At 33.8% G+C, this 22,087-nt stretch overlaps 2 protein-coding genes and 1 pseudogene across 2 annotated transcripts; all 3 read left to right on the top strand.

The window, feature by feature from the left end:
• The first annotated feature begins 3,243 nt into the window (after positions 1-3,243).
• Positions 3,244-7,709, top strand: LOC116014331 (GDP-fucose transporter 1). Its single transcript, XM_031254366.1, has 3 exons — positions 3,244-3,441; positions 5,381-5,498; positions 6,275-7,709. The coding sequence occupies exon 3, from the start codon at positions 6,486-6,488 to the stop codon at positions 7,509-7,511; it is 1,026 nt and encodes a 341-aa protein (XP_031110226.1). The 5' UTR covers positions 3,244-3,441; positions 5,381-5,498; positions 6,275-6,485; the 3' UTR covers positions 7,512-7,709.
• Positions 7,710-12,481: 4,772 nt separating this feature from the next.
• On the top strand, positions 12,482-16,272 carry LOC116012515 (annotated as a pseudogene).
• Positions 16,273-19,187: 2,915 nt separating this feature from the next.
• Positions 19,188-21,572, top strand: LOC116012536 (GDP-fucose transporter 1-like). The gene is made up of 2 exons (XM_031252095.1): positions 19,188-20,401; positions 21,229-21,572. The coding sequence occupies exons 1-2, from the start codon at positions 19,396-19,398 to the stop codon at positions 21,306-21,308; spliced, it is 1,086 nt and encodes a 361-aa protein (XP_031107955.1). The 5' UTR covers positions 19,188-19,395; the 3' UTR covers positions 21,309-21,572.
• The last annotated feature ends 515 nt before the right edge of the window (positions 21,573-22,087 follow it).

Below are 22,087 nucleotides of genomic sequence, written 5' to 3'. Positions count from 1 at the left end.
TATCCAACAATTTATAACCACTCTTCATATAATATAGGACACGTAAATCTCATATCCAACACCATTTATCATCATGATCCATAACTATGAGTATCTTCTTGATAAGTTTCATATCACAGTCTAAGAATAATTTATAGAGCAGGATCACGTTTCAGTCTACAATTACACGGTCTATGAGAGTGCTAACTGTGGGTTATTCGCCTTTATGTGAAACTACAGTAAGAATAAAGGGATTAAGAGTGTCAAGAAGCCAGGGATCCGTCCATACCCTCATATTTTTCCCATTGCCAATCCCGAGAAAGCAACCACGGGACATAAGAGATTGTGCAGACATTATGGATCTCCAGCAGAAGTTGTGATTTGGGCCAAGATGAGCAGTGAGGAAAGAGTTCCTAGGAAAATAGCGAGCCTTAAGCAACCGTGACACAATTGATTCATCGTTATTCATAATTCTCTAGCCTTGTTTAGCCAGCATGACCGTGTTAAACAAGTGGAGCTTCTTGAAACAAACCCCTCATCTTCTTTTTTTCTTTTCGGTGAGCTCAACTTATCCCAACTTAACCAGTGCATTCATCCACCCCAAGTAGACTTATTTTCTCATCAGTATTTTTTCATGATCTATGATAAATTAGAGAATATATGTGTGTGATCTAATCTACCTATGTCTAGAATTCTATATTGCTTTGTTTGCTTAATTTCCTTTTAGTCCAATTAGTATGAAAGAAATATAAATTGACCAAAAAAAAAAAAACACATTTTAAGACCCTCAAACCGTTTATTGCTAGTCATTTTAGTCCCTAACTTTTTACTCTTGCAATATATATCCACAACTCTTCAAAAATTTCAATTTTAACTAGATGACTAAATTTGGAATGAGAAAATATCATTTTTAGTCCCTCAACTATAATACATATATCAATTTTGGTCCTTGACTATTAAATTTTTTTAATTAGGTGTATGACTATTCAATTCGTATCAATTTTGGTCCTTGACTATTAAGATTTTCAAATTAAGTGCATGACTATTTAATTTGTATCACATTTGGTCCTGCTGTTAAATTTTTCGGCCAAGCCACCGGTGATCAGTTAATTTATTTAATTTTTATTTTAAAATTATTTTAATAATTATTAAATTAAAATACTTAAAAATAAAATAAAAAATAAAATAACGTTCGGGAAGAGAACGCCGACCACCCCCTTCGTCTCCATCAGAGACCAATGAGGAGGGGACCGGCGTTCTCCCCTCCCCCCCCCCCTTCAATTCATCTCCGCTGAAGACGAAGGGTGGAGGGGGGATGGACAACCTTTTTTTTGCTTTTTTTTTTAAATTTTATTTTATAAGTTTTTAATTTAAAAATTATTAAAATAATTTTTAAAATAAAATTAAATAAAATAGTCGGTCGCCGTTGACTTGTCCAAAAATTTGGCCGAAAAATTTAACAACAAGATCAAATGTGATATACAAATTGAATAGTCATGCACCTAATTTGAAAATCTTAATAGTCAAGGACCAAAATTGATACGAATTGAATAGTTATGCACCTAATTTGAACATTTTAATAGTCAAGGACCAAAACTGATACATGTATTATAGTCAAATGACTAAAAATGATATTTTCCCATTTGGAATAAAATCAATAGTCAAAAGACCATTTATGGTCAAATTAAAAGTCGATGCTGAAAATTAGTAAATATCAATAGTGTCATTTTATGATAAAATTAAACGTAAAAAAAATACAAATTAATAAATATCAATAATCAATAAAATATTTTTGAAATTAATTATAACAATTATTAACCAAATGTAGTCTAAACCCCGACCCCGTCCATGTCTCCGTTCCCGACGGAGAATGGAAAATAATCCCTATCCCCGACCTCGCGGGAAATTAGGCGGGGGCGAAGATTCCCCGTCCCCGGTCAATTCTTAGTCAAAACTTTAATTTAATGTAATTTTAATTTTAAATATTAAAATTTTAATTTTAAAAAAGTATATATAATTTTTAATTATTATAATTATTCGGGGACGGGATGGGGTGGGGAGGGGTATCTCCGTCCTCGATCCCCGAATTTTTCCCGATTCTCGTCCCCGTCTTCGACAGGGACAGGGATATACCAAACAAGGACGGGGCACATTGTCATCCTAGGTAGAATTGAGTGAAATGTTAATGAAGTGATGATTGATAACATTTAAAATATCTGTTTGAATAATATTATTTTACATATTAAAATCACTACATAATTTTCATTGACAATTACAAAAAATTAAAATTTGTTATAAATTACAACGTAATCTGGTGTAAATCTTATGAAATTGTATGCTCAAAACAGTATAAAGAAGAAGAGGAGAAGAAGTTAAACTCAGGAATTTCATAGAACTTTTTTATTAAACAACCGCTAATATATATCGCTACTATACTAATAAGAGCAAAAAAAAGAAAAAAAGAAAAAAAAGGAGAGGTTATAATGAAAAAAATGACGGCCAAATTATTAAATCAAATGAACTCCATCCACTCAAATTTGACATAATTAAGTTTCTCATTATATTTTACTCTTATTAAATTAAATAAATTAGTTGTTACGACAAAAAAATAATGCATATATATTTCTTTAATTTAAAACAAAAAATGTCCGTCAAATTATTTAATGTGATAAATAATTCAAATTATTTTAATTTTAATATTTTTCTTTGATTTTTCTATTTTGCCATCTATTATATTACTAGTTTTTCTTATGCGCGATGCGCAAAAAAACCAATATTAATATTTTATATTAAAATTTTAAATTTATTTAGATTTTAAATATTTAAATTATTGTAAATAATAATAATAATAATAATATTGTAAAGTATTTTTATAAATTTTATTTAAAATATTTTAGAAAATAACTAAAACATAACTCCAATATATATATATATATATATATATATATATATATATATATATATATATATATATATAATGTGTATATATTATTATTATTGAAGAAAATAAGAAAATATATAGTGGATGCATGTGCATGGTAACAATAGTGGAAAAGATAACGGAAGTTATAACGGTAGGGGTATATTTGTCTAATATATTGTAAAGTACAACTTTTATAGCATAATGTACAACAAAACTTAACGGAAAAAACGAACATAAATGGAGGGTATAATTTTCATCCACACTTATTATGTTTTTAGATTTTCTTCCTTAAATATTCACCTAAACTTTTTCCGTTAACAGTTTTATTTTCCGTTGATTGTTTTTGCGTTAATAGGGTTTACCTAGCAATATCCGCTCCCTGTGGTCGAGCTTCCCAGCCCATCGAACGGCGCGAGACGGCGGAGCGCTGGTGAGACGCTTCGGAGGACAATTGTTGATTCTGAAATTAACCGAAACTATTACAATTGAAATCCGCTCCCTGTTTAGCTTCTCTATCGGAAATCAGCTGATCGAAACAGGTTTTTAGTTCAAATCTTATCCTGAAATCCGTTTGTTTATTTTCCACTAATTTGTCTGCAATGTGAGTGTTTGGATGAGTTGTGTGTTTTTGTCAGTTTTAGGTTTATTCTGTTTTAAGGATTTTGATGTTGATTTTCCCATGCTACCAAAATTTCATCCTTCCTGTGTTTTTATCTGCATTTAATTTAATTATCTTTGCCTCTTGACTGGTTCCACTATCATTTTCCTTGTGTGTGTAAATTCTTTATGTTTGTTGTCTTAACTAGAAGATATCATAAACAAATTCTGAAAATGAATTGGTTTGTCAGAATAGTTACTGAAGTCGTGCAAAGTAAATTGTTATTTCTGGCAATAATTAAGTCACTGCTTGAGGCTTTAGTTGTAACTGGTAGGTAAATTAATGGTTCTTAGATCCAAAGTGAAGGGGGGAATCTGTGTGTCTGTGAGAAAGGTTTATTTTTGGGTGGAGGAAAGGATTACTTGAATTGGCCAGATGGATGCGGAAGAGCCAAGGGCTGGACTAACAGAGCCAACTGCATCGCAGATGTCGTCAAAAGATCAAAAGTACATGGAATCTGCCTAGGATTTGTTCATCTTCTGGAACAAAAAAAAAAGAAATTTCTTTTATATCTGATTTTGCACGACTCATTTTCCAGAAAACATTTTCTTGCTTTCCAAACACACCTTAGAAAAAATCCCCAAACTATAAAAGAAAACCTAATTCCAAAATCATATCTCAATTCTCATATTCTTGCCATTTTCCCCTACGGAGGCGCAGATCCGTTCTCCGTAAGTTCATTTTCGGCTCTCATTATTTTCATTGATTGCTCATGAACAGCATGCCTTTCTAGCAACTTCAATATATAATAATGATGTTTACTGCTATTTTTATCCTACTTTCTTGGCTTTTTATTTCATTTCAATCTAAAAATATGTTTGTTTTTTTTTAATAAATTAATTCCTATTTGAAGCTTTTTGGCCGTGTTAAAAGGTGGTCGCTGAAATTTTCGTGTTGATTCTTCTTGAAGCACATTTTCAAGTTTGTTTCTGTCGATTTTGATAGAGTTCAATGCATCATACATGACTGAAAATTGTGTTCTTATGACGAAGTACAATGCGGATAGAAATATAGAATAGTCATGAAATAAACTGGCATGGATTTTTTTATTTTTCCTTTTAAATTAAAATAAAATGCCAGGCAGTAGTTGAAAATTTTTTTTTGAATACAGAGAATGAAAAATTGGCCACCACTTGAAGTTAAAGGTGATTGTTTTGATTGTGGAATTAGAATTATTGTTAGAATAAAGATGTGAATCAGTGGATGCTTTGTACTTAAAGGAATAAAGATGTGAAGTTAACCAACCGACCGTTTGCTCACCCCTAAATTTGAGTATTCCCAAGCACCTCATTTCTTCATTTGTTTTGAACTTTTGAAAGGAACAGTATATAAAGGGAGAAACTTCATTTAGCAGAGAATTTAGTATCTCAAACTAGTTATTTTATTAATGAGATGGTATAATATTGTATATTATGTTCAATTCCCTTCAAAATCATGTGTATGATGGTGGGTGTGTATGTATGGTGCATTGACGGTGAGGAGAAAAATACTCCAATGCATTATAAGCTATTAGTTATATTTATTCAATTGTGTTTCTTGAACTTTGCTATGATATTTGATTGTGCAATGCTTATTATTACAATTTTTAATATAAAATAGAAAAAATAACTTCTTAGTCAAGCCAATTCAAGTCAAGTTTGAGCTGGGTCGAGCTTCAAGCATGACTTGGCTTGATTACACCCTTATATTTGACTGTCCAAATTTCTTCTTCTTCTTCTTCTTTTTTTAATGAAAGAATTTATGTTTCTAAAATATGAAAATTAATTTTATATGAAATAAAATAAAATTAAACAGTGTTTTGTTTATGCCCTTGCCTGTAGAGTGCAGATCATTCAATTTAAGGTCTTCGTCTTCGGTCTTCAAACTAATTTGAAACCCTTATCATCTACTCCACATTCAAACTGCTCAGAGCTTCTAGGGTCACTCACGTCAGGAGAGGTATATCATTTCATTCTAACATCTCTTTAATTTGCTCAGCAATTTATACCATGTTCAAGGTTTCATCTTTATTGATTTTTTGAAATTTCCTGTTTGAATTTCCTTAGAGCTCTGTATTATTTTTCTTTTGTTTGTTTGTTTGTTTCTTTCTTTATCGTCAAAATTCACCACATTTTAGAATTTTAGTGCATCCCACGTAATTGTTGGAATTGATTTTACCCATCTGCCTCAGCTTTTGATCAGTTCTCACAACCAATTTATCTTAGGTTTTTAGAATTTTATTTAAAATCTCTGCTTTGGCAGTAATCTACCGATGCAGATATGATCTCAAGCATAATTGCATTGAGAATATCTGATTTTTTTTTTTCACTCGCGTCAAGAAAGGTATATCATTTCATTCGAACACCTCTTTAATTTCGTAGCAATTTATACCATGTTCAAGATTTCATCTTTTTTGAAATTTTGAAATTTCCTGTTTGAATTTCATTAGAGCTTTGTATTATTTTTCTTTTGTTTGTTTGTTTCTTTCTTTATGATCAAAATTCACCGCATTTTAGAATTTTACTGCACCCCACATAATTGTTGGAACTTGGAAATGATTTTACCCATCTGCCTCAGCTTTTGATCAGTTTTCACAACCAATTTATCTTAGGATTTTAGAATTTTATTTAAAATCTCTGCTTTCCGCAATAATCTACTGATGAAGATCTGATCTCAAGCATAACTGCATCAAGAGTATCTGATTTTTTTTCATTGGGTTTCCCATTATTTGGCAGATCAAAGTCATAGCCAACTTCAATCTCCATTGTCACCATGACTCACATTTCCTGCTCATCAAAGCATTTATGTGTTGATATGTGTATCAGTATGGGATCAAAAGTATTGCATTAGGCTGTTGTACTCAGATTTAATCAGGTTAAGTGGTGGGAATTGTAGAGAAAATAAGGAAAACAAGAAGGAAGATAATTTCATAGTGTAGCTGTGAAAATGGCAATTGGATTTGAGGGTACAAAACAATATTATGCTACTTGCACTGTTGTGTTGGGCTATGCTTTATGTTCTAGCTTGCTTGCGGTGATCAACAAGTTTGCAATTACCCACTTCAATTACCCAGGGCTTCTCACTGCATTGCAGTACTTCACCTCAGCTCTGGGTGTTTGGGTTTTGGGGAAGCTAGGGCTGTTGCACCATGATGCGTTCACATGGGAAACTGCTAAGAAATTCTTGCCTGCTGCCTTTGTGTTTTTCTTGGCAATATTCACAAACACAAATCTTTTAAGCCATGCCAATGTGGATACATTTATAGTGTTCAGATCATGTACACCCCTTTTGGTTGCCTTAGCTGATACAGCATTTAGGAAGCAACCATGGCCTTCAAAGTTAACATTTCTATCGTTGGTCATTATTTTGGGAGGTGCTATTGGATATGTTGCAACAGATTCAGGTTTCACGCTGACTGCTTATTCATGGGCATTTGCTTATTTGGTGACCATTACTACCGAGATGGTTTACATCAAGCATATAGTGACCAACCTTGGACTAAATACTTGGGGATTTGTGCTGTATAACAATTTGCTCTCGTTGATGATAGCTCCTTTGTTTTGGATCATTACTGGGGAGTTTACACAAGTACTTGTTTCCATGGGATCTGGCACAGGGAATTTATTCAACCCCGTTGCGTTTTCCGCGGTGTCGCTCTCCTGTGTGTTTGGTTTGCTCATTAGTTTCTTTGGCTTTGCAGCAAGGAAGGCAATATCTGCGACTGCCTTTACTGTGACAGGTGTAGTAAATAAGTTTTTGACAGTTGCAATTAATGTCGTCATCTGGGATAAGCATGCCAGTCCTTTCGGGCTGCTATGTTTGCTGTTTACCATTGCTGGTGGTGTTGTTTATCAGCAGTCAGTTACTGGGGTTAGCAGCGCTCCATCACAGCGGGAAATTAAGAACCATGCCAACAACTATGCAGATGGCGATGAAGAAAAGGGCGTTTCTGGTAAAATATCTGGTGTATGAGTATTTTAACATACTCCAACTATTCCTAGTAAGGCAACTCATTCATTATGGATTTTGATTATTACTTTACCAGATTATAGCATTGCACTGCACTGCAGTGGTATTCTTGAAAATTTTTTGATTGGATCTTTCTTACAATGACCTTTTTAATGAACTTTACTTATTTGCCTTAGTTATAATATTCGGTTTTCAGTTTTCTGTTATCTGTCTGTGCCCCCTCCCCTAGCCCCATCATTCCTTTAAATGGAAAATCTTGGTTTAGTGGCCTCCACTGTTCTTTTGATTCGATTTCTTAAAGTTGGTGATTTGCAATTTTTTATATTCATCAATTACTTGTAAATGGATTGGATTGATTTTATAACGGGCAGAAGAAAGTTGTGTGTTTAAAGAGGACACGTGGGGGACGAATTTGGGTGTGGCAGAGACTCGGAGAGGCAGTGATGGGACTGATGGGCAATTAATTGAATCAGAGTTTCAGAGTCTCAGCTAGTTGTCACAGGTTATGATTCACACAAATTATATCATGGCCCACGGTTATTTTGCATTTTAAACTTTATTTTAAAATGACATTCAAATTTAAACTTTATTTTAAAATGACATTCAAATTATGTGTACGTAATTAACAAATTATGCGTATGTATTAGCTAATCTATTAAGTATTTGTAGTTAATATATTATGCCTACAAATTATGTGTATATATTAGCTAATCTATTATATATGTAGTTAATATATTATGTGCCTTCCAGTTTATGGATACAATTTATTAGATGAAGTAACACAATAAGTTAATTGTAAACATAATTTTTGAATTAAGGTTCACAATGCAAGGTGAATTTTTGTCTATCGGTATAGCGAGTGATTCACAATGATAGGCCTCTAGTTAACTATGCAACCTGCTTGTTTACATTTGAATCAATCCAAAAAAAAAAAAAAAAAAATTTGATCCTGTATTTCAAAATAAAGGAATAAAATATTTGAACCGCAAAGCAAAAAAAAAATATTCTTACACTATATCTTAAACATGCTTTATATCGGATTCATATAATTTTTATGACATCTTGATTAAAGCTAACTCTCACAATTACACCAGACTTCTTCCCCATATTGAATTGAAGCACTATTAGAGCTTACATACATCATTCCCTTTGAAATAAAAGTAACTTGAGGAAATATTTTGCTGAGGAGATGTTAAAAGTCACAAATTCTTTAGGAAACCCTAGACACCAATGCTACTAACGGTTCTCTTATGGTCTAGCGGCACCCGGTTGCACCCCACATGGGAGGGGGTGAGTTCGAGCCTCAGTGGAGGCGATATTGATTCTCTGTGCTTCATTTGGTTGAGAAAGTAGCTAGATACTATATTATAACGAAGTCAACAGTACTCAAAAGAAAAAATAAGTATAATTCTTGTCACGTGCACATATTTTATTAGAAACAAGAAAAAAAATGATCAAATAAGCTCTTGAACTTTACCTAAAAAGTCAATTAGGTCTCTAAATTTTTCTAAACTTGCAATTAAATCCATCAACACTAATCGGTTTTTGGGCTTCATTGCACCAAAATGAGATGTTGATGAGTTTATCTGCAACTTTAAAAAATTTAGGGGTCAATTGATTTTTTAGATAAAGTTCAAGGCCTATTTGACTATTTTTCTTAGAAACAATGGTTTACTTTCCTTTTTTTTTTTATTTTTTTTTTGGGACTAATCATAGAAATACACCTTCTAGCTGGGGTTTCTACCTTTGTTGATGTAACTGAGGCGAGTACCAGTTCCTTATCGGTGGGGTTTATTTCGGTTCATACGGATGCAGCCGTGTTTTTGGAAACTCAAGAGGTCACGTTTGGGGTTATTATCAAGGATAATCGTGGGGAATATATTGCTGCAAAAAGTGGTCATCTTCGCTGCCTACTTGATGCCCATATTGCGGAGGCAGTAGCGATTAGGGAGGCCCTGTCCTGGGTCAAGGAGCGAGGTCATGATGTACACAGACTGTCAGATGGTATGCAAGTTGTTTAATGGTAATTTACCAGATCTTTCGTTTGCAGGCTTTGTTATTAGTGATTGTCGTGAGTTAAGCCGACACTTTGAATCAGTGTCTGTTAAATTTATATCTAGATCAGCGAATAAGGCTGCCCATGTGCTAGCTAGGGCTGCTCGTTCTCAGTCTGGTCCTTTTATTTGGCATTCTTCTATTCCTTCTTGTATTGAACAATTTGTTTAATGAATGATTCTTGTCTTGGTTTTCAAAAAAAAAAAAAAATCATAGAAAGACACCTCAACAATGAGTAGAAAGTGAAAATACATGTAGTATTACTCAATTTTACAAATTTCTTGACAACTTCTTCTTCTTCCTAAATGACGGCAAAATATATTAATTGAGTAAATTCTCAATTTAGCCTTCGACTATAGTGGTTTCTCTTGATTTAGTCCTAAATGATTTTTTTCGCTTAATTAAGTCATCGACTTTGATGGTTTTCTCAATTGAATCATCTGTTAAAATAACATGGTAATTTTACCTCTATTAATACCCAATTTAGTCTTCAACTATAGTAATTTTACCAAAGTTAGTCTTCCACTATAGAGCTTTTACCCGATTTAGTCATTGACTATATTGATCTTTTTTCAACCACCAAGGACTCAATTGAGTAAAACCATCAAAGTTGATGACCTAATTAAGTACAAAAAGTCGTTTAAGACTAAAACGAGAAAAATCACTATAGTCGATAACTAAATTGGGTATTAACTCTATATTAATTCAAATCATCATGCAATTTGTGGACAATTAGATGATCACATTTAAAAAAAAAAAAAAAAGAAGAAGGAAAGACATGAATAATGTAAATGGTAATAATTAAGGGACTAAAATTACATTTTTTACTTGAATATATGAAGCCGCCCACTAGCTTTGATATGCTCCTTGATGTCGACGCCTTTGGTGCCAGCTCCATTAGAGTTTGATAATTCATCTTCCCCAGTCCTGTGGGGGCAACTTCACCCAAAAAGAATAAAAAAAAAAAAAAATCAACTCATATATGATGTGAATATGCGATGCAACCTAATTCACACAAAAATTTACTTTGTCAAGTTAAAATATATTTGAGTTGTCATTTTCTCTCGAGAGTCAAGACAATATTTTGTTTTCTGAAATTTTTGTGTGTTCGCAAAAGCACGGTATTATGTGCCTAATTTGTTGTCATGCTTCATGCAACATGGCATCCAGAGGTTGAAGAAATTATCGCACGTTTCATATTGTACACATTGGGAAGGACCACATGACCAAACTAAAATGGATCTTATAAATTGGTAACATTTGACTTTGGGAGTAAATGAGATGCTTATTTATTTATTGAGTGGTAAACGAAATCGCAACTACTACACGATAGTGTTCATCAGGTAAATTCGTTCATTGTAATAGTTTATAAACCACACGGAATATGTAAATTACACTAGAAAAATCATGTGTGATGAACTAGACCGAGAAAGTGTTGACAAGAATATCAAACTCGTGACCTTCATATACGAAACTCATTTTCACCCACTTGAGCACCCATTTTCGAAGGGAAATTAAATGAGATTAAAAATGTTTGGTGCATTATATTGAGTGTGTACAAGAATTATTTGTGGCATGTGGTGGGAGTAGAAGAAGCCAGGCAAGCTAAATCTTGTTGCACTCTGGACGGATTATTAATCCCACAATTCCATCTGCACCAGATATATGGAATCCTCTTATCCCTTGCTAATTTCCTGTCTCTTTCTCTATGGATTTCAGTGTTGTCAATACTCAATACATCATTTTCAAGGCTAGTTTGGCAGTAGTTCAAATAAGTTCATTCATTCGATCCAATCTTAGGTTTGCATTACAATTTTTGATATGCAATTCGTTGTATATGAAATAATAAAATTTATCTAGAAGGCGTTCGTTGATTTAAGTGTAAGAGATTTAAATCGTTTAAATATAATGTCAATTCAAAGTTTTTAATTAACCTTATCTCGTTAGACATAAATATCAATGCAGTATAGGATTATCGAGATATAATTGTTATTGTTATTGTTCTTTTTTTTTTAAAAAAAAAGGGGTACTTCATACTAGGTTAATTTAGTGTAGTGCTAGGGGGTTGGCAAGGCTATACATGGCCTATAGTGATTACTATGGAGAATTTAAAGATCCTACACCAAGTGGGAAAAAGGTTTAGGGGTAATTGTCAACTTTTAACCTGCATAAATATCTTGATTTTATGTAACTAGCTAGTAAATTTCTATGGATTAAATTTTAATTTATTATGTTTAGAGAGGGTTTTTAATTAATTTAGATTGAGTTCAAAAAAGATTATATGAAATTTAATTTATTTAACATTAACATTATTTCGTAAAAAGTCATATTCTGTTGCAACATAAATTTTATAAATATTAATCAAATTAGATTCTAACTTTAGAAAGGGGAACAAACCCACTGAGTAAAAAAAAAAAAAACAAAAAATGAATAACATTAGCATGCCTCAACCATTGCAGCTTGGACGACCCCGCCCTTAGCATGACGGCCAATCGATTTCAAAATGTTGAGAAGTTATATTTAATCAAATTAATAATGAATTATCAAATATGAAAAATACCAAAGTAATATGACAGTAATTCTATTTATAAAATTAATAGTAAATTATTAAACATCAAATTATCAAAATAGCATAAAATTAGTTCTCTGGATTTATTTTGTAATTCTACTGGCCTAATTCTTAATTCTATTTATTTGGCAAATTTACTTGCCATATTCTCTTGCCCCAAATTTTGTCCAAATGGCATTAATGATTCAATTGACAAATTCTCGATAAATTAATTCAATTTACAAAAAAAATTAAATGACTGTGACTCTGTGACCACTATCATAAATAATACACAGTACTATTATTCAAACTAAAATTTGGTACAAATAGTTTGAAACAATTACATATTGTTGGTGATACACATACACTGATGAACTTACAAAAATCCCCAAACTATTAAAGAAACCTAATTCCAAAATCATATCCCAATTTTCAGATTTTTGCCATTTTCCCCAATCGAGTCCGCAGAGGCGCAAAAACCTGCTCCGTAAGTTCATGTTGGGCAGATAGGCTTTCCTGAAAACGGTGTTTTGTTTATGTTTATGCCATTGCCATTTGCCTGTAGAGTTTGAAACCCTTATCACCTACTCCACATTCAAACTGCTCAGAGCTTCTTAGGCCACTCACGTCAAGAAAGGTATATCATTTCATTCTAACATCTCTTTAATTTGCTCAGCAGTTTATACCATGTTCAAGTTTCATCTTTATTGATTTTTTAAAATGTCCTGTTTGAATTTCCTTAGAGCTCTGTATTATTTTTCTTTTGTTTGTTTGTTTGTTTGATTGCTTGTTTGTTTGTTTTCTTATCTTCAAAATGCACCACATTTTAGAATTTTACTGCACCCTAGAGGTGGCCACGAGCCGGTTTAAAGTCGAACCAGCCTTCTGGACTTCACCGGGCCTAGGCCGGGCTTAGCCCAAACCTGAACCGGCTTATAGAGGGTTGGTTCAGGTCCCTTAAGAAAATAGCTTGGAGCCTAACTCGAAACTGGCCCAGGTTCGGGCAAAATCTAGCATGGACTTTATAAATTATAATACACTTTATAATATTTATAAGTTAACAAATAATATTACAAGTCTTATAAAAAATTTTAATAGTACAAGTCAAATGTTATTAAAATCTTATAAATTTTTAATTTTGTAGAAAATCATATTAATTTTTTATTTTGGGATGAATGGTTAAAATATTATTTTAAACAAAAATATTAACTTTGAAAAAGTGTATATATAATATAAGTATATATATATAATAATATTATATATATATATTATATATATATATATTATTTTATCAAAATTTGAAGTAGTTTAAGTGATAAGAACTTTCGTTGTAGATTATGAGGTCAATGGTTTAAATTTCATTTCAAACAAAAAACAATTTATAAATATTTTATATAAAATAAATAAATAAATTATGGGCTTAGTCCGGACCGACCCACAAGAGGCCCGAGCCCAGGCCCAAGATTGGCCCGGCACGGGACTGGCCCTGGTTATCCTAGGCCGGTCTTGATCAATGCTAACCTAGGCCAACCCAACCCGGGCCGGCATGAGACCGGCCCAAGCCCGGGATTTGGCCACCTCTCTTGCACCCCACATAATTGTTGGAAGGGAAATGCTATTTTCCCTCCATTTAAAAAAAAATTAAAAATAATATGGCCATAATCATGGGGTGCACATGAATTTGGTCCAATTAGAAAATGCCAGGTAAGGAGGAAAAGATTGGCGGGGTGGGTAGCATTACTCTTGTTGGAATTGATTTTACCCATCTGTCTCAGTTTTTGATTAATTCTCACAACCAATTTATCTTAGGTTTTTAGAATTTTATTTAAAATCTCTGCTTTTGGCAGTAATCTACTAATGCAGATCTGATCTCAAGCATAACTGAATTGAGAATATCTGAACTTTTTTCATTGGGTTCCCCATTATTTGGCAGATCAAAATCATAGCCTACTTCAATCTCCATTGTCACTATGACTCACATTTCCAGCTCAAAGCATTTCTGTGTTGATATATGTATCAGTGTGGGATCAAAAGTATTGCATTAGGCTGTTGTGCTCGGATTTAATCAGGTTAATTGGTGGGAATTGTAGAGAAAATAAGGAAAACAAGAAGTGAGATAATTTCTTAGTTAGTGTAGTCGTGAAAATGCCAGTTCGACTTGAGGCTACAAAACAATATTATGCAACTAGCACTCTCGTGTTGGGCTATGCTTTATGTTCTAGCTTGCTTGCGGTGATCAACAAGTTTGCAATTACCCACTTTAATTACCCGGGGCTTCTCACTGCACTGCAGTACTTCACCTCGGCTCTGGGTGTTTGGGTGTTTGGGGAAGCTAGGGCTGTTGCACCATGATGCGTTCACATGGGAAACCGCTAAGAAATTCTTGCCTGCTGCCTTTGTGTTTTTCTTGGCAATATTCACAAACACGAATCTTTTAAGCCATGCCAATGTGGACACATTTATAGTGTTTAGATCATGTACGCCCCTTTTGGTTGCCTTAGCTGATACAGCATTTAGGAAGCAACCGTGGCCTTCAAAGTTAACATTTCTATCGTTGGTCATTATTCTGGGAGGTGCTATTGGATATGTTGCTACAGATTCGGGTTTCACATTGACTGCTTATTCATGGGCATTTGCCTATTTGGTGACCATTACTACTGAGATGGTTTACATTAAGCATATAGTCACCAACCTTGGACTAAATACTTGGGGGTTTGTGTTGTACAACAATTTGCTCGCGTTGATGATGGCTCCCCTGTTTTGGATTATTACTGGGGAGTTTGGACATGTACTTGTTTCCGTGGGATCTAGCACAGGGAGTTTATTCAACCCGGTTGCATTTTTCGCGGTGTCCATCTCCTGTGTGTTCGGTTTGCTCATTAGTTTCTTTGGATTTGCAGCGAGGAAGGCGATATCCGCCACTGCCTTTACTGTGACAGGTGTAGTGAATAAGTTTTTGACAGTGGCTATTAATGTGTTGATCTGGGATAAGCATGCCACTCCCATTGGGCTGCTATGCTTGCTGTTTACCATTGTTGGTGGTGTTCTTTATCAGCAATCAGTTACCGGGGTTAGCAGTGCCCCGCCACAGCAGGAAAGTAAGAGCCATGGCGACGATTATGCAGATGGCGATGAAGAAAAGGGCATTTCTGGTAAAATATCTGGTGTATGAGCATTTGAACATACTATCTAACTATTACTAACATGGCAACACTTCCATTAGTATATTTCATTATGGATTTTGATCTTTACTTTACAAGATTATATCACTGCCCTGCCCTGCACTGCACTGCACTGGTATTCTTGAAAATTTTTTGATTGGATCTTTCCTAGCATGACCTTTAACGAACTTTATACTTATATGCCTTAGTTATAGTACTCAGTTCTCAGTTTTCTGTTATCCTCTTCCCCAAAAGGTTAATCCCCAGCCTGATAGAACATGTGTGAGGATGTTAATTAAAGTAACTCAGTGACTCAGCAGATAAGGTCAAATCCCAGTGCCCACAAGGTATTATGCCCAGTTTTGCTATTATACTACCGAGTTTTGAACCTTGGTCACACTGCCTATTGAATCATTGGGCTAAGCCTGTGCAAGTAGTTTCCTGTTATCTATCTGTGCCTACTACCCTAACCTAATCAATCCTCAAAATGGAAAATGTTTTGGTACCTATTACTAATAGTTAAACCTGTCAACCAAACACATCCTAAAACGTACAAAATTCGGGTGTTTTAAGGGGACACGTCGAGTGATGGGCAAATATGCACACGGGCGGGGGGATGAATTTTGGGTGGCAGACTCAGAGAGGCAGTGATGGGCAATTAATTGAATCAGAGTTTCAGACTCTCATCAGTTGGTTCACAGGTGGGGTGGGGGGTAATATTCATCATATATGATGAGATTCACAAGGATAGATGATGATGATGATGATGATAAGGATTTATTTATTTATTTATTTATTTATTTATTTTTTGGTTTAAGGTGAGGAAGAGGAAGAACGTGAAAAACTTGTCAGCATGAACAACGGGATTCAAACAACAACGCCTCAGTCTCAGCATTAAGGATTTGTCTGTCCCAAACAATGCATGCATGTTTTCTTGGGCTCCTAAGTCCTATCCCTTCTTCATTGGTCCCATTTCCCCACCGCTCTATACTCTCTGCAACTTCCCCTCTTATAATTAACCAAATAAAACAATACACACATATATATTTACTGATACAATTTCACATCGATGTCACAAAAAATAGAGATTTTTCTTAAATTTCGGCTTGTATAATAAAAAATTACATTTTATTTAAGTACGATCAACTCTATTACATAAAAAATTACAATTATTTCTTTTATTTCATAACGTTATCTAGAATGGCATGGCCTTGTGAATATAGAGCGTACTGCATATACACGTATGTGTACGTAATACGTTCTTTCCTTTTAGCATCATTATGGTCCGAATTTCTATTATATATGAGTACTGGACATGCATTTGGTCCACTTGGACCACATATTTCTCCCAAATATGAAATTAAATACGTAAATGTAAATAAATAAGATTGAAGAATATGAGACGAATCTTTTTATAAAAAAATCTAGAAGTTAGTGATTAGAAATCACATTGATTGAAATATATAATTGAATGTTAGACACAAAAAAGGGCTACTGCAATACTGCATGCTGCATAGAATTGGGTCAATTCAATTGACCTTTGGAATCATAAAATGATGACTTCTAGGCATATCCACGTCACCCTCTTTTCTAGCTGACTAACCTCTGTGCTGCGTTTGGATGGCCCAAATGCTACATAGGAAACCTCGCAGAGGGGAAGAAAGGAGAGGGAAGAAGGAATTTTTTTTAATAGAATATATATTTTTCTTTTTTATAAATTCTATTACCATTAAATTACCATATTATTCTAATAAGATAAAATTGAAATCTTCTATTCAATTTAGTATTTTTTTTATTATAGATATTTTTAATTTCATTTGTTTTATTTTTTAAATTTTAATTAAAAATCGTTAAAATTAAAAGAATAATTTGATTCGAATATATATATATATATATATATATATATATATATATATATATATGGCTAAAAAGAGAACAAAAATAATAATTATAATATATATATACATATTGAATCATCTTTAATAACTCTAAAAAGAATAGAGATATATATATATTTAGCAATATAATTATGGAAAATAGAATTACAAATAACAATGAGATTTATTTTTGTTTTATTTTGCACCTTACTTTTATGCGCATGAAAAGTTTTCAAAAGAATTATTTCAACTGTCATAGGAAATTAGGTTGATTTAATATAATTTTATGTTAATTTAATACATTAAAATAAAAATATCAATATAGGTGTTGTTTAAAAATTTTTAATTAGAACTTTTTAGTGATATATTTTTCATATACTCATTTTATTTGTATATAAAAAAAACTGAACTTAAGTTGAAAAAGAATATATTGAGTATTAGTTTAAGAGTACCTTAACAGGGTGTTTGGTTGGATGGAATTTAAATTCCATTCCCACTTAATTCTCAAGGCAACTAAATTCGTTCGTTTGGTTGGAGGGAATTAGAATCCCATGCCCCCCTTGGAATTTCAATTCCATGGATTTTAGGAATAAAAAAGATACCTGAGACAAAATTACCCTTTTCTTTTTTAACCTAAAAAATTGATGTCTGACCTTCTCTTTTTTAACCTAAAATCTTTATATGCAGAAATTTTGAAAGTAAATTTTGAGTTGCCTAAACTTTGAAAAGCACATTATGTACATCTTGGGTCCTAGATTAATTTTGATGTATGTTGAACTTATGAAGCTTAACATTTGATGAAGTATTTGCATGCAAATTAATTACAATATATCTAGTTCAAGAGATACGGTAGATGAGTGGTATTTGAATTTAAAATGTTATATTTTTTGTGTACTTGTCATTTAATATTTAATAATAATAATAATAATAATAATAATAATAATAATAATAATAATAATAATGGGCATTTTGGACTTTATACTACTTATTCCCTTTCAATTCCCATGTATACCAAACATTGAAATTAAAATTCCTAGTAATTTTATTCTCTCCAACCAAACACTGGAATTTAAACTCCACTTTATTTCCACATTATTCTTTTCCCATGGAATTGCAATTCCTTTCCCACCTAATTCCTTTCCTCCAACCAAACAGCCTGTAAAAGTAGACCATGATTCATGTTATAATAAATATTTAAGTAATCATTACTATGAATTAAATTATATATAACATTTTTGTTATTATTTAATTAGGTAAAAAATGACAGAAGTATTTTCTTCAGATGGACAGAAAAATGACACTTTTGTTTGTATATATATATATATATATATATATATATATATATATATATATATATATATATATATATATATATATATATTATTTTATCAAAATTTGAAGTAGTTTAAGTGATAAGAACTTTCGTTGTAGATTATGAGGTCAATGGTTTAAATTTCATTTCAAACAAAAAACAATTTATAAATATTTTATATAAAATAAATAAATAAATTATGGGCTTAGTCCGGGACCGACCCACAAGAGGCCCGAGCCCAGGCCCAAGATTGGCCCGGCACGGGACTGGCCCTGGTTATCCTAGGCCGGTCTTGATCAATGCTAACCTAGGCCCAACCCAACCCGGGCCCGGCATGAGACCGGCCCAAGCCCGGGATTTGGCCACCTCTCTTGCACCCCACATAATTGTTGGAAGGAAAATGCTATTTTCCCTCCATTTAAAAAAAAATTAAAAATAATATGGCCCATAATCATGGGGTGCACATGAATTTGGTCCAATTAGAAAATGCCAGGTAAGGAGGAAAAGATTGGCGGGGTGGGTAGCATTACTCTTGTTGGAATTGATTTTACCCATCTGTCTCAGTTTTTGATTAATTCTCACAACCAATTTATCTTAGGTTTTTAGAATTTTATTTAAAATCTCTGCTTTTGGCAGTAATCTACTAATGCAGATCTGATCTCAAGCATAACTGAATTGAGAATATCTGAACTTTTTTCATTGGGTTCCCCATTATTTGGCAGATCAAAATCATAGCCTACTTCAATCTCCATTGTCACTATGACTCACATTTCCAGCTCAAAGCATTTCTGTGTTGATATATGTATCAGTGTGGGATCAAAAGTATTGCATTAGGCTGTTGTGCTCGGATTTAATCAGGTTAATTGGTGGGAATTGTAGAGAAAATAAGGAAAACAAGAAGTGAGATAATTTCTTAGTTAGTGTAGTCGTGAAAATGCCAGTTCGACTTGAGGCTACAAAACAATATTATGCAACTAGCACTCTCGTGTTGGGCTATGCTTTATGTTCTAGCTTGCTTGCGGTGATCAACAAGTTTGCAATTACCCACTTTAATTACCCGGGGCTTCTCACTGCACTGCAGTACTTCACCTCGGCTCTGGGTGTTTGGGTTTTGGGGAAGCTAGGGCTGTTGCACCATGATGCGTTCACATGGGAAACCGCTAAGAAATTCTTGCCTGCTGCCTTTGTGTTTTTCTTGGCAATATTCACAAACACGAATCTTTTAAGCCATGCCAATGTGGACACATTTATAGTGTTTAGATCATGTACGCCCCTTTTGGTTGCCTTAGCTGATACAGCATTTAGGAAGCAACCGTGGCCTTCAAAGTTAACATTTCTATCGTTGGTCATTATTCTGGGAGGTGCTATTGGATATGTTGCTACAGATTCGGGTTTCACATTGACTGCTTATTCATGGGCATTTGCCTATTTGGTGACCATTACTACTGAGATGGTTTACATTAAGCATATAGTCACCAACCTTGGACTAAATACTTGGGGGTTTGTGTTGTACAACAATTTGCTCGCGTTGATGATGGCTCCCCTGTTTTGGATTATTACTGGGGAGTTTGGACATGTACTTGTTTCCGTGGGATCTAGCACAGGGAGTTTATTCAACCCGGTTGCATTTTTCGCGGTGTCCATCTCCTGTGTGTTCGGTTTGCTCATTAGTTTCTTTGGATTTGCAGCGAGGAAGGCGATATCCGCCACTGCCTTTACTGTGACAGGTGTAGTGAATAAGTTTTTGACAGTGGCTATTAATGTGTTGATCTGGGATAAGCATGCCACTCCCATTGGGCTGCTATGCTTGCTGTTTACCATTGTTGGTGGTGTTCTTTATCAGCAATCAGTTACCGGGGTTAGCAGTGCCCCGCCACAGCAGGAAAGTAAGAGCCATGGCGACGATTATGCAGATGGCGATGAAGAAAAGGGCATTTCTGGTAAAATATCTGGTGTATGAGCATTTGAACATACTATCTAACTATTACTAACATGGCAACACTTCCATTAGTATATTTCATTATGGATTTTGATCTTTACTTTACAAGATTATATCACTGCCCTGCCCTGCACTGCACTGCACTGGTATTCTTGAAAATTTTTTGATTGGATCTTTCCTAGCATGACCTTTAACGAACTTTATACTTATATGCCTTAGTTATAGTACTCAGTTCTCAGTTTTCTGTTATCCTCTTCCCCAAAAGGTTAATCCCCAGCCTGATAGAACATGTGTGAGGATGTTAATTAAAGTAACTCAGTGACTCAGCAGATAAGGTCAAATCCCAGTGCCCACAAGGTATTATGCCCAGTTTTGCTATTATACTACCGAGTTTTGAACCTTGGTCACACTGCCTATTGAATCATTGGGCTAAGCCTGTGCAAGTAGTTTCCTGTTATCTATCTGTGCCTACTACCCTAACCTAATCAATCCTCAAAATGGAAAATGTTTTGGTACCTATTACTAATAGTTAAACCTGTCAACCAAACACATCCTAAAACGTACAAAATTCGGGTGTTTTAAGGGGACACGTCGAGTGATGGGCAAAATATGCACACGGGCGGGGGGGATGAATTTTGGGTGGCAGACTCAGAGAGGCAGTGATGGGCAATTAATTGAATCAGAGTTTCAGACTCTCATCAGTTGGTTCACAGGTGGGGTGGGGGGTAATATATCATATATGATGAGATTCACAAGGATAGATGATGATGATGATGATGATAAGGATTTATTTATTTATTTATTTATTTATTTATTTTTTGGTTTAAGGTGAGGAAGAGGAAGAACGTGAAAAACTTGTCAGCATGAACAACGGGATTCAAACAACAACGCCTCAGTCTCAGCATTAAGGATTTGTCTGTCCCAAACAATGCATGCATGTTTTCTTGGGCTCCTAAGTCCTATCCCTTCTTCATTGGTCCCATTTCCCCACCGCTCTATACTCTCTGCAACTTCCCACTCTTATAATTAACCAAATAAAACAATACACACACATATATATTTACTGATACAATTTCACATCGATGTCACAAAAAATAGAGATTTTTCTTAAATTTCGGCTTGTATAATAAAAAATTACATTTTATTTAAGTACGATCAACTCTATTACATAAAAAAAATTACAATTATTTCTTTTATTTCATAACGTTATCTAGAATGGCATGGCCTTGTGAATATAGAGCGTACTGCATATACACGTATGTGTACGTAATACGTTCTTTCCTTTTTAGCATCATTATGGTCCCGAATTTCTTATTATATATGAGTACTGGACATGCATTTGGTCCACTTGGACCACATATTTCTCCCAAAATATGAAATTAAATACGTAAATGTAAATAAATAAGATTGAAGAATATGAGACGAATCTTTTTTATAAAAAAATCTAGAAGTTAGTGATTAGAAATCACATTGATTAGAATATATAATTGAATGTTAGACACAAAAAAGGGCTACTGCAATACTGCATGCTGCATAGAATTGGGTCAATTCAATTGACTCTTTGGAATCATAAAATGATGACTTCTAGGCATATCCACGTCACCCCTCTTTTCTAGCTGACTAACCTCTGTGCTGCGTTTGGATGGCCCAAATGCTACATAGGAAACCTCGCAGAGGGGAAGAAAGA

This window comes from Ipomoea triloba, chromosome 3 (assembly GCF_003576645.1).
Source record: "Ipomoea triloba cultivar NCNSP0323 chromosome 3, ASM357664v1".
In the NCBI taxonomy this organism is placed as follows: domain Eukaryota; kingdom Viridiplantae; phylum Streptophyta; class Magnoliopsida; order Solanales; family Convolvulaceae; genus Ipomoea; species Ipomoea triloba.
The sequence above is the reverse complement of the archived record's forward strand: the minus strand, read 5'-3'. Positions and strand labels throughout refer to the sequence as shown.

What these genes read in the sequence shown, in the direction of transcription:
- LOC116012536 (XM_031252095.1), top strand. Translation starts at nt 19,396, where the DNA reads ATGCCAGTTCGACTTGAGGCTACAAAACAATATTATGCAACTAGCACT. An exon ending in TGAAGAAAAGGGCATTTCTG is followed by an intron (nt 20,402 to 21,228) that starts GTAAAATATCTG and finishes TTTTGGTTTAAG; the next exon opens with GTGAGGAAGAGGAAGAACGT.
- LOC116014331 (XM_031254366.1), top strand. Translation starts at nt 6,486, where the DNA reads ATGGCAATTGGATTTGAGGGTACAAAACAATATTATGCTACTTGCACT.